At 36.7% G+C, this 13,985-nt stretch overlaps 1 protein-coding gene and 1 long non-coding RNA gene across 2 annotated transcripts; both read left to right on the forward strand.

Annotated features, from left to right (window-relative positions):
- The first annotated feature begins 256 nt into the window (after positions 1-256).
- LOC137741455 (premnaspirodiene oxygenase-like) lies at positions 257-2,538 on the forward strand. The gene is made up of 2 exons (XM_068481162.2): positions 257-1,178; positions 1,613-2,538. The coding sequence occupies exons 1-2, from the start codon at positions 288-290 to the stop codon at positions 2,240-2,242; spliced, it is 1,521 nt and encodes a 506-aa protein (XP_068337263.1). The 5' UTR covers positions 257-287; the 3' UTR covers positions 2,243-2,538.
- A 5,755-nt stretch (positions 2,539-8,293) lies between these two features.
- LOC148693102 (uncharacterized) lies at positions 8,294-10,695 on the forward strand. The gene is made up of 3 exons (XR_015953613.1): positions 8,294-8,337; positions 9,024-9,082; positions 10,493-10,695. It is a non-coding gene; the product is annotated as an uncharacterized LOC148693102 (long non-coding RNA).
- Positions 10,696-13,985: the final 3,290 nt, after the last annotated feature.

Below are 13,985 nucleotides of genomic sequence, written 5' to 3' on the forward strand. Positions count from 1 at the left end.
CTCACCAAGGGTGAATTTGAACCATATTATTGTTAGCTCATTGTGAGGCTTAGCCCACTTCTCTACCCCCTTAGTGTAGGTAATATCATTGCTTAAAGAAAAAGAAAAAAAAAAAAAAAAAAGATACCAACCATTTGAGAGAATTTGACATCATAACAAAACAAAAAGTAAAGTAAAACAAAAAAAAAAAATGAAGATTATTGAGACATGTTATATACATGGATAATAAATACAGTTTCACCAAAAGCAATAAGCCAGTATAATCCGAAGTCAGAATTATTTTCCTCATGGAGATTCATTTCCCTTCCTTCCAACTTGTGGTTACCTTCTTGCTCTTTCTGATCATGATTCTGAAAATAGGGAAGAGAGCCAAAATAAATTTACCCCCCGGGCCATGGAAGCTACCATTTATAGGAAACTTACACCAGCTCGTCGGCTCTATACCCCATCACGGACTGAGAGACTTGGCCAAGAAATACGGACCGCTTATGCACCTGAAGCTCGGAGAAGTGTCCACCATAGTTGTCTCATCAGCAGAGTTTGCTAAAGAGGTAATGAAAACCCATGATGTTATCTTTGCATCAAGGCCGCACATTCTTGCTAATAGTATTCTCACTTACGGTGATACAAACATTGGCTTTGCACCATACGGTGATTATTGGAGACAACTACGGAAAATTTGCACACTTGAGCTTTTAAGCATGAAACGTGTTCAATCTTTTCGATCTCTTAGGGAAGAAGAGGTACTCAATCTCATTAATTTGATTCGATTAAGAGCAGAAACGCCTATCAATATTACTGAGCAAATTTACTCATTCACATATGGATTCACATCACGAGCTGCCTTTGGTATAAAATCAAAAGATCAGGACAAATTCATAGATATTGTGAAGCAAGCAATGAAGGTGGCAGGAGGCTTTGATGTTGCAGATATTTTTCCATCTGTCAGTTTGCTGCATCTGATAAGTGGGATGAGGCCTAAACTTGAGAGGCTACATAAAGAAGCTGATAGGATAATGGAAAACATCATCAAAGAACATAAAAAAGATATGGCAACATCCGAAAGTCATGACGTTGAAGCAAGGGAAGACCTGATAGATGTTCTTTTAAAATTTCACGAGGAGGAGAGTGGCCTTGAATTTTCCCTAACAGCTGACAACGTCAAAGCAATAATCTTGGTAAGTTCACTTTCCGTCAATTTCATGCTTTGAAAAAAAAACTGCTTCTGTTGTACTGTGAGAATAAGCTCATTTTTGTTGCTTCACGTTTTCAGTTTTTTTTCATCCAAAACTATGAAAATAAGCTGTTTTTAAGTGTTTACCAAACACCTTTTTGAACTCAGCTTTTTTTTATACCTACTTTTTATAAAAGTTCCTCAGTTCCAAACCAATACTAAGTGAAACCAATTGTCAACTCGTGGGAAAAATATATTAGACCTTTAAGTAACTTTTATGTATTATGAATTAAGATTTCTCTTTGGGAACTAATTTTGTGATCTTTGATGCATGAGAGGTATAACATTCCCACCTACGGTTCTACCATACGTAGGGTGGATGCAAGTATTTTCCTATGTAATTATTCACTAACTAGAGTATCAATTATCAACTTTCAGGAAACTTTTGGTGCCGGGGGAGAGACAGCAGCTACAACTGTAAATTGGGCAATATCAGAAATGATAAAAAATCCAAGAATAATGCAGAAGGCACAGGCTGAGGTGAGGGAAGTATTCAACACAAAAGGGCAGGTAGATGAAACAGGAATTAAAGAGATGATATTTTTGAACTTAGTGATCAAGGAGACACTGAGGTTGCACCCTCCTTTTCCTCTGTTACTTCCAAGGGAATGCCGAGAGAGTTGTAAGATTGGTGGATATGAAATACCCGTCAAGACTAAAGTAGTTATCAATGCATGGGCAATTGGAAGAGATCCCGACTATTGGACGAATCCCGACAGCTTTTATCCAGAGAGGTTCCTTGACAGCTCCATTGACTTGAAGGGAAAAAACTTTGAGTTTATTCCATTTGGTGCCGGAAGGAGAATGTGTCCGGGCATGTCATTTGGTCTTGCCAGTGTAGAGTTCCCACTTGCGTCGTTGTTGTACCACTTTGATTGGAAACTCTCCAATGGAATGAAGCATGGTGAAGACCTGGACATGACTGAGGCCTTCGGCGTTTCGGTCCGAAGGAAACAAGACCTGCACTTGATTCCCATTCCTTATCATCCTCCGCCTACTGGAAAATAGCAAGGAGAAAAAAAGTTGATTGCCTTTAGTCATATAAAAGTAATACCCGTTTCGTATGCACTTCATGTATTGGAAGTCCTCATGTTGCATCTTTTCTTTAATCCAATTATGAATCGTAGTTTAAATATGTGCGTATACACTAGTGGTATATATGATCGTATACACTAGTGATATGTGTGCATGTACGTACACCTAATGGTATGTAACATATACCACATGCATGTTATCATTTTATGTTGTAATACATGTTTAATTAATTAAATAAATGAGCTGATCCACTTGAATGGTAGTCAAAATCTATTCATTCTAATACTCTTGTACTGTCTTTTGTACATATAAATCTAGTTGTCTTGTAAATTTCAAATCCTGCAATTGAAAATGGATATTGGCTTCGGTAACGACGGACTTCTGAGTATAGTAAGAGTGCAGAACCTCCCACAGGTTCTTGGACGTTCTGCAGCCGATAGTCAGAGGAAGATTTATACTGGACAAGTAACTAATGATGATAAGTTGATCTTGCGCGAAGCCATGTTGCATAATCAGGGTTAGAGATTTGAGAAGGCGGGACAGAGTTTGTGTCTGGTTTGGCTTTGGGATCGGGTATTGTCAGGTGAGGAGATGGGTTGACTCCGTCAATAAACAGCCAAAGGTTAAGTCCAATGAGGAAGGATTTGATTTGGCACAGTGCCAAAGTAGGTGGTCGGAGTCGGACAAATTTTGAAAAAAATTAAGGTTACATCGTAAAATCAATAAGTAATATGAAAGTAGCTCAACTTATTTATAAGTTCATGTAAGGTCTCTTCTCCCATCAATATAGGATTCACTCTCAAAACGCTCATTCACATGTTTCAAATTGTTAAGTCTAATACATGAACAACACAACGAGGTCATATAGAGCACGTGTGGTTGTTTGGCTTCAAAAGTGGAGCAACCTGCTTTAATACCATGAAGTTGAGGTTCTACCATAACATCAATTGGCAATATAAAAAATAACACAACTTACTAATAAGCACATGCAAGGTCCCTCTCCCATCAATGTGGGATTCATTCTCGACAAAAAAAAAGAAGTTGTGAAGGAAATAGTGGTTGGGAAGTTGAGAAAAACGCCAAACGTGTATATAATTCAACATATTCGATTCATTGGAGAGAATGAGTAAAATTTAGGTCAAATATAACTTTTGATTCTAAAATTTGTGGTACATTAGAAATAGTCTAACATAGAACACAAATAACAACTAAACAGAAAGCACAAGCTATGAAAATTTTGAGTTTTCACCGTTTTATGTATTTTCTTGTTTGTGAGAGTAAAAAACGTTGAATACACAAAACAGGGGACAAGCCAAAACCAAACATCTAGGAATCATAAACACAAAATGTAATACCAAAATTACAAACAAACGAGTCGGGCAGGTTAATAAATAACTGATCATGACAAGCAGGAAAATTTAAAAAACATACTCGGAGATGGATTCAATCAGGTACTACTTGTTAGAATAGAATTAATTAATTAATTCAGAATTCTCTCCATAACACTTTATAGGAATGTAAATTCTAATTGCAATTAGTGTAGCATTCTTACTTCTGAGATTAATAACCCTATATATATTGTAATATATATATTTTGTACATATCAATATAAGAGCCGCAGTTTCTAACTGCATTGCTAAGTCGCCAGCAGCTTGTGCAGTTGAGCCGCGAGCTGTGAGCCACAACGGAGCCCCCTCAATCAAATAACCAAAACGACGCCATTTTTGTAATCATCCTTAAACCAGATCGAGGCTCGCCTAAAGCCAAGCCAGTGGCGTAGCCTGAAAAACTTTGCAGGATAGTCAACTTTAAATAACTATAAGATTAAAATATTATAAGAAAAATTCATACTAAAATAACAATCCTTAGTCTTAATAGGTATTCATAAAACATTCTACTAAAATTACAATTGCACTCACGAATTTTCAGACCACTAAAATCTTCTCATAATCACATCATTGTCAATATTATCAAAAATATCATTCTCAATATATATTACCCTATTGTCTTTCTTGATATATATATACAATAAAATCACGAAGAAAATTGTAAACTAAGAGTTAAGAATTACCTAATTGATTTGTTGATTCAGAAAAAATTCTGAAGATGAACTGGTGAAGGCTTGATGTCTCGAAGTTGGAGATGGTCGATTCTCTGAATTGGAGAAGTTAAAAGTTTTTTGTTGATGGAGGAGAAGTTTGAAGTTTAATGCTAATTGATTGGTTATCATTTCAGTTTGTGTAATTTTTCTAATTTTCTAAATTTTATAATATATTAAATAATGAAAGAAGACAAAAGGTAAGAAATAACTCTATCATATTAGACACTTGGGTCAACTGACAAATAGAGGTTAAATTATTTAGTGGGCCACATGGGTGAATATATAAGAATATAGCATATCATTAATGAATTATAATATAATATATACTATTTTAATGAGAATCATTAAAATGTCACAAGGGTCAAATGACCACTGTAATGACAATGTGGCTTCACCTCTGAGCCGAGCCCACGATCTTGTAATTTTTTGAAAAAACATGACCTATAGTCATGGTTTTAGTCCACGTTATTATCCGTGACTTCGAATTCCTCGAGAATTTCGTCGAATTATGTGGGATTCCCACTTGAATGCATATAGTTCTCAAACCCCCACCCTCCCCGACGTAGAGCAATTTTTGCTCTGACGACCAAAACTGGTTCACCGTTGAACCGAGGCTCTATGACCCACGCCGGGCCCAGAACATGGCCACCTAAAGCGGCGTCGCCGGTTTTTTGGGTGATCTCCCACCTAGTGTTGCTGGGGTGTTCTTGGACCACAAACCGAGCTCAATTTAGGCCTGGTCTTGCTCACCCTGCAACAACAGCCCTTTGGGCTTCTTCCTGGGTCTGACGAAGCAACCCAAGGTCGCAGATGGACCACCAACGAATTCCAACGCCTGATTTTTTTAGGCATTGTTAATTGTAGGCGTGGGTTCAGCTTCATTCGGTTCGATTTTTTATCAAAATTAAAAACCAAACCAAAATCACTGTTTGGTCCAATTTGGTTCGATCTTTTATCGGTTTATCTTCGGTTTGATTTGTATTCGGTTTGGTTTTTTCCGGTTTAACTTTTTTTTATTATTAATTTTTTTTTCTCTTCTTCTGCAGTAGACAAACGAGTTGAGATCCAGAGTCACTCTGCCTTGCTTAGCTGTATCAAATGAACTATACAGATTACTGCAACAAAAAATGGCAAACAACATCGTTAGTCTTCAAAATAGTAGATAAAGAGATGATCTTAAAAGAAATCAAATTTCATGCATATCATTGTTACGTGTATATATATCTATCAACAATCACAAATTTTACAAATAATTTCTCTCATAGAGATGCTTGAAGGACTGAATCACTAGAGGGAGGAAAAGAGAGAAAAACAGACACAAAGATCTCCTGCGCAGGTTATGATCCAAATTTTGTGAGGTTATTCAAGGAGTAATTCGTCTAATACCAACTTAAAATTCCAAATCAGAACCGTTTAGTCAACTGAATAATCACTTTAGTGTTTGTAAGAAAAGACTTTGTTCATTCTTATCCTCCTCGTACAGCAATATTCAAGGATCTTTCATTGCAAAAACATATCTGATCATGGAAAAAAGTGTTTAATCATTGGATTATCACCATACTCATTCATAGGAATGTTATTTTTGTCTGGTTAGATTATCTGAACAAAGTATTGCATGACTAATTGGAACGCTTGTCATTTTGCATTGCTAATTGATTTATGATTCAGAGTCGGGTTTATCTCTCTGGCATGAAGGTTGCTACATGACGGGCCAGTTCACAGTGACAATCTATCTATCTATCTCTCTCTCTCTCTCTCTCTCTCTCTCTCTCTCTCTCTACAATCTATAAAAACCAAAACCCAGTACGGCCAAAGGGTTTACGCTCCCAGAAAAATCTAAAATAACAATCTATTGAAAATTGAAATATCTCAAATTCTCATGACCACACTACACATATGGTATATTTGTCCAATCAAAACCAGTTTGAAGAGATAAATAGAATTTGAGAGACAGAGAGATAAACACAGAGAAGTGAGAGTGTGAGACTAACCTTTTGGTCGCCGCTGGGAATGAGAGACAGAGTTTGAGAGACTGAAGGCCGAGAGAGAGAGGAAGGTCGTGAGCCGCCTCTTGGAATGAGAGACAAAATTTGAGAGAGAGGAAGTTGATGCGCGACGCGAACTAGGAAAATGGGATAGAGTAGAGAGGAATACGCGGATAGGGTCAGGGTCAGGGACTTAGGGCTAGTTTGGTATTGTTGTGCTTTGCAAAAAAACTGTTTCTGCTGTACTGTGAAAATAAACTCATTTTTGCTGCTTCACGTTTTCAACTCTTTTTTTTTTATCCAAAATTGTGAAAATAAGTTGTTTTTAAGTGTTTACCAAACATTATTTTGAGCTCCGCTTTTTTTTATACTCACTTTTTATAAAAACACCTCAGTACCAAACTAGTACTTAGGGTTACACGGTAGAGGCCAAAACACTTGGATAATCACGGTTACCCGCCCATTTAAAGTTCATGGTTACGGTTATGGGTAACCGTTTAGACAAACAAACGGTTATGGGTATAACCGTTTAACCGTGAAATTTAAATGGGTGGTTATGGGTATTACCCGCGGTTATAATAGGTATCCATTTACCCATTTAATTTAATATATGTAAAATTAAAAATAAAATTAAAATTAAAAACCCCAAATTTTCAATCTCTCCGCCAAACTTAGAGTCTCAAACATCCCATACCCGCTCATCTCTCCCTCCATTTAATTTCAGGGGAAACTTGATATAAGTCCAATTTTTTGAGTCGATAGTAGGAATAGTCCAGTTTATTAAAATAAGTCCAATTTGTTATATTTAATTATTTAATTATCAATAGTTATTTGTTCAATGATAAAATTTATTATAAAAATCAAAATTTTTTCCAATTATCTCTTTACTTATTTCTTTTTATTTATCTTTTTATTATTTCTCGTTCTTTCTCTTGCTTTAAACCCCATTTATAGATTTTATTTTTAATTTTTATAATCAACCTATATCACAGGTTAATTATATTTATCTACCTATATGACAGATTATTTTTTTATAATCAACCTATCACAGATTAATGTGTCTTGCTTGTAGGTATGTTATGTTTTTTCTACCTTTTAATTAGGTTTCATATCTCACGTATAGGTATTATATACATTCATATATTTGTTACTTGAGTTAGTGTAAAATGTTTTGCAGATAAATTTATGTTAGTATATTAGTTTTTTTGTTATAATGTGACAACCCGTTCCAAATTTTACGTATTTATTTTATTTAAAAAGCGTGAATTTACGAAATTGCCCTAGAGGTAAGGACTTTGACTTTTGTTAACCATCGTCTAGAGAGACGTATGACTTATTCTTTTAGCATATTCTCGTAATACTCGTGGATGTGAACGCATAGGCGAAAATCGTTTGCGAGTCCGGATTATAACGGTATAGTTACGGACGTTCGAAATTGGTTATTCAAGGTTTAGTGTTGATTAAATTAAATCCCCAATCAGAAATTGGTTATTTAAGGTAAAGCCCAATCAGAAAAAGGAAATAAAAGAAAAAAATAAATAAATAAATAAAAAAATAAAAAATCCCAACTTTCCCGTGGGTTTTTCACACTCGCAACCACCCACTTTCCAAGGCCGATTCCAGCCAACTCCGGTGGATTGTTTCGATGCCACCACCACCATCTTGAAGCTCTCATTCCCCTCTACAAAACTCACCCAAGAACCACCTTGATTAACCATGGTATGAGGCGGTTTGAGGCCACGAAAGTTGACGAAAATCAATGGTGCTCCGGCCACCCTTCTCGATTTTCCGGCAAATCGGCAAAGCAATGGCCGATGCCACCACTTGGACTTTGTAGCCCATCATCCCAGGAGCAAAACCCAACCAACCTTGACCCCGTTGGACCACCGTAGACGACGAATCGATGTCGGGAGGTTTTAGGCACCCGTCGACTTCGTGGGAAAAATTGACCATCTTCCGTCCACTTTTGGACTTCGTGGCAGGTATGAAAGTTGTTCCACTCACTGAGATCTTCATTGCTGTGAAGTTTGAGAATTTTTGAAAATAGTTGAATTTTCCGGCGAGTCGGGGCGGCCGACCGCCACTCGCGGCGGCGCGTGGCCAGTGGGCCGCCAATGCTATTTTTAGGCTATGTCAAATGTCTTGAATTCAGTTTTGTCATTTGAATGACGTAGGTTGATAGTTGGAACCTAAATTCGTTACGATACGTTACTTGATAAAATGTGAATCGATGATCCGACCGTTGGATCGTCACCAAAATTGGATACATTATAATACAAAATATTTAAAGATTATAGGAATTTACGGATCGGGAATCCGACTTACGGATCTTCCTGAATTGGATTTGTAAGTTAGTAAAATAAATGTTCACGGCCACTTGTTTTAGGCAATTGGCGGAGATTTGACCGTTGGATCATAATGAAATTTTAATATGTTATTCTAGAAACATATTGTGGATCGTTGGGAGTTGCGGATTGGAAATCTGATATGCGGATCTTCCGGGTCAAGTTATACAGGGTTGTAAACCCTACCGTCGATCTTTAATCGACGGTTGACTTGTGGTCAATGGGTATCAAACTATTTTAGAATGTCGTTGAGGTTGTGTTTTATGTGAATTACATATTCTACGGATAAGAGTTCTGAGATGTGATTTGATAATTGGTCACAGGGACCAATCATTCAGGACGCCTCGATGCGTGCGCTAGAGAATCATAGCGTGGACTCCAGGTGAGTGCATCTTTTCCTTTTTATCGTACATATTATTGAGAGTTCTATCGACACTTTTAAATTGATTAGGCATATTACTTTCATACATATTTAATGTGAATGCTTGAAGTACTATATGAACTACGAATGGCTTGATCTCTGTCTAGGGTACGTAGGCAGTCTAACGAGATGTTAGATGCAGCCATAAAATATTTGAGACAAAAGCCTTGCTTGGGAAATCGAGTAATGTGAAGGAAATTTGTAAAGGCAAGTTTTAGTTTTGTGAATTAGTTAGTTAAATTAGAGTTAATTGGGTTGTCATGGATAATTATTCCTAAAAATAAGTAGTTTGGGAGTAGGGCGTTACTGATTGTACACTTCACACCATATTGTTTATAATTGAAAATGCTATGACATGGTTAAGTAGTAGATTGCATCATGATATATCCATATGTATATTACTTGCATATAATTATTGAAAATGCTTTCAAGTGCAAGGGTGAACTCAGGACACCCAGGTAAGTTCAGGTGAGTTTATCATAATAGTTGAATCGATTGCGTTATAGCATGACTACAGTTATGAGTTAGGCAACTTCGATACTGTCGTACTGGTTGCTATGAGTTGCACATGTTATATTGAGATGCATTGAGAGCTCATAAACCTGCACCCCGGTGTTAGTGCTCCCGCCCGTGGCCAGGGCACAGTCCTTCACGTGATGTTCACCTCTCGCACCTTACGCTCACCTTGGATTCAAGGTAGGTGCACAGTCCTGTCGTACAGACCACTTTAGGTGGTTCCGACTCGTAGGTGACCCGCGATTATTCGCCCAGTCTTCACGTGATCGTAGCACTTGAGCGTATTTATTTACACCCAGTCCTGTCGTACAGATCACTATAGGTGGTTCTGACTCGTGTGCAGGTATACTTATTGAGCTATTGGCTAGCCAGGATTGATGAGATATGGATAAGTCGTACAGGTCACTATAGGTGACTCCGACTTATATGCTGGCCATGATTGATGAGATATGGATAAGTCGTACAGGTCACTATAGGTGACTCCGACTTATATGCTAGCCATGATTGATGAGATATGGATAAGTCGTACAGGTCACTATAGGTGACTCCGACTTATATGCTAACCATGATTGATGAGATATGGATAAGATGTACAAGTCATTTTAGATGACTCTGACTGATATATCACTTTGTATTGATTTAGTTCATTTGGCCTACTTATTAATGTATGGTGGAGTTGATGGCAAACCGTGGTTTTGGTCATTTCTGAGTATGGTTTGGATATATGTATATGTTGTACTGTCTTATGGAAAACGATACGGGTTTTACATTTAGGGGCATTACTTTTTGAGAGGTAGTAACTTTGGGAAGCTTGGTTTTATTGCTTACTCACACCTTCTGTTTGGTGCCCTCCAGGTTTTAACTGCTGAGTTTGTATCGACAAGAATCTGTGGCGAATCTTAGTATTGATGGATATTTTTTAGGGTATGATTCTTACCCACACTACTGTACCTTACTTATGCTCTGACATCGCGTGTGAAATGGGTTCGCTCCCACTCGTAGCGCACTCTGGTATTTAGACACTTTTAGATTCAAATTCATTCACTTTTTATACACTATCACATTTTATGGCTTCGTCACCTTCCAGGTGTCGGCCAGCACAGCTCGATTCAGGGTCCAAGTGGACTTTCTGGGTCGGGGTGTGTCATATAAGATATTAAATATATTTTTTTGGAGTTGGGAAATGCATAATATTAGAAGATTTTAATTGATTTTTAATATTTTTAGAAAATATAAAATGAGTATAAAAGAAATAAAAACATATAATTAGATAACTGGACTCACTTATAAAAACACTCTACGTTTTTGAACTTGGATCTAAAAGCTCCTTAATTTAATAAAGGATTAATACTTTTGCGTGTGAACACTTATGCGATTCAATATTTTTAAATTACAACATAAAGTTTGACCGATAACAAAATCACAGCAAGAAGATTATGTACCCATGACGCGACCACATCGTGCAAGCAGATCCCGTTTTGATATTAGTATACATAATTCCCATGCAGTTGCTCCATAAAGTCACATAAATTAAGGGACACATTACACCTAAGCACAAAGCGACATAATTAATTAACCTCTTCTGAAAGCATTAGTGTTCGAAAGTATTTAGTTTCAGAATATTTTGGAGCTTTGAATCATCTAGTATTCAAGATAATGACTACTTTTTGTTTTTAAAAACTTTACTTTGTAATCATATGGATTATAATTAAAGACTTGCCTAGGTATAGTAGAAAAATATTATTCGTAAACTATTATTTCAATTATTGGAATTGTATGAGGACTTAAATAATTAAAATAAGAAAATGCATGCTAAAATGTACTTGTAACGGTGTTTAATTGCTAGAAAACGAAAATTATAACAAATTGTTCTTTTGTAATTTTCAAGTTGTTAAAAAAAAAAAAAAAAAACCATGTAGACGAGTGAAAAAAGGGGTAAATGGGTAAAAAAAGGATAAACGGGTTCAAAAAACGGGTAAACGGGTAAATGGTTATGATTAAATGGGTAAACAGTTATAGTTAAATGGGTACACGATTATGGGTATGGTTAACGTTTATAAACAGTTATGGGTATGGGTATAACCGTTTATGCAATTACCGAACAAGTAAACGGTTATACAGGTATGGACATAAACGGTTATGGGTAAATAACCGCGGTTACCCGCCCACCATAACCGTTGCCCATCCCAATCGAAGTAGAAGTGTAGAACGATGCCCGTTTAGAATAGGTTTATTAATTAATTAAAAAATTACAATACGACGTCATTTTGAAGAGGTGACGTGAGGTGAGGTTTTCGAACCCCAGAAACCAAAATCGACCTAACTAGATTCGGTTCGGTTTTTTTTTTCAATTACGTTTTTTCAACCTCGTTTCGATTTTTGGTCCAATTTTTTTCAGTTTTTGGTTTTTTCAACCCACCCCTAGTTAATTGGGCTTATTTTTTTGCATGTTTCTTACTTGTTGGCCTGCGTCCCAGCAACGACAAATTATCGATTTAAATTATTACGGTAGGCCCTAAAGACCTATGCATTTATATGTTGAATATTTTAATGTATATATTGTGTTTGCTTGTAGAAACTTATGAACCTGAAGTTCATAAAATTCGAATCCAAAGTTAAGGGTTTGGTATGGATGGATAATTTAAACCAAAACATGTCTATTTGAACCCAAATGTTCTACTCCTTATGTACGGATGGATAATTTTGTCTCCATTGCACTAACCACAATATAGTTCTCTTTTGTGACAACAACATGTCGAATTTGAATAAGCTCGATTTTACCACTTTGGAAGTCTCCAAGAGAAACTATCTTGAGTGGGTCCAAGATGTGAAACTCCACCTTACCGCTAAGAGCCTTAGAGCTACCATAGAAGTTGAGATTGATGTTCTAGTTGGCGAAGCTGAGAAAGCCACCGCCATGATTTTCATATGAAGGCATATGCATGATGCATTGCAAATCGAGTACCTCATTGAAGAGGATCCATGGGCTTTATGGATCACTTTGGAGGATCGCTTTGATCAACAAGGAGATATATTATTGCCTAAAGCAAGACACGACTTGTAGCATTTATGCTTCCAACTGAAGATTGCGTTAAAAATCTGTGAATGAATACAATTATGAAGACTGCATTACAATTGCTTTATTATATTGAGATAATGTGTAAATAAAGTATTGTTGTCGTTTCGTTAAAAAAAAAGTGTTATATTGTAGTAGAAAGATAAATGTGAATTTGAGACACTAGTATATTGTGAATTTTATTTTACTTTTGTTAAGTCTGTGTACAGTGCACTACTTGACTTGAGGTCGATCGTCGTCGGCAATTTTTTGATTTCCTTCCTATAATTTGGATTAACCTTCACAAATTTGTATGCTTGATTGTTTAACCTTCCCATGATCACTCTCCTTTCATCAATCTCACAAATTTACTAGGTTTGGCTTGATTTACTTTTTCAACCGTCTTTTGAGGTTCAGTCCAGAGTTATTTCCAAATAGTATAGCTTGCCCATTCTAGTACCAGAACCAATTATCTTCCATATGAGGATCTCTTGACAGAAACAATACGAAGGCCAGAAGGTTACAACACTGTAGAGAGCACTAGAAATTTTTCGAACAGATAAATATGTTGTAATTTAACACAGGAACTACAAGAACTGAATCCAAAGTTATAGTATTGGTAACAGTTATAGAGCCCTCCCCAATTGCTTTGGCAGGATTACCATCTGCTACTGAAACGGCGGATTGAGTGAATTTATGGAGGTCTTTAACCAAGCTTGGGTCACGATTCATGTGATTAGTAGCTCCAAAATCACTAATCCACAATTTTAGATCTAGTATGTAAAGCAAAATTTGGAGTAATTGAAGCAGCCACATGAGCTGCTGCGGTAGCATGCTCATTGGAACTTTCAGAAGTCAGCTTAGAAGATAACATGTAAAAATTTACCACCAGTATTTCACCAAGGCATTGAGTGATCCCACCATTCAAGATATCCAAATCACACCTCATAGCATCCATGAAAGGTGTGGTTGTTTCAACCACACTCACTTATAAGTGCACGAGTACTAGAGTTGGTTGAATCCGGTGGCTTGGTTGGATTGTTCTAAGGGCATGGATTCCACTTGAGAATTTCGCAATCATGACAGAGGCTTTAAAGGAAGGACCGCGCTCAGACTAACATTGTTTGGCATCACAGTTTATATATAGGCATAGGCTTCATCAAGATTCAGTTTTGGCTCATTATGTAGGATTCACCGCGAGCTTGTCATGCCGGTCAAGCTCCTGAAAATACTAGTCAAAATACTGTAGTTTGTATTTACCGGTTTGCCATCTTGTCAAATTGTGAAGGTCTT

This window comes from Pyrus communis, chromosome 11 (genome assembly GCF_041283825.1).
Source record: "Pyrus communis isolate YQ-2024b chromosome 11, ASM4128382v1, whole genome shotgun sequence".
In the NCBI taxonomy this organism is placed as follows: domain Eukaryota; kingdom Viridiplantae; phylum Streptophyta; class Magnoliopsida; order Rosales; family Rosaceae; genus Pyrus; species Pyrus communis.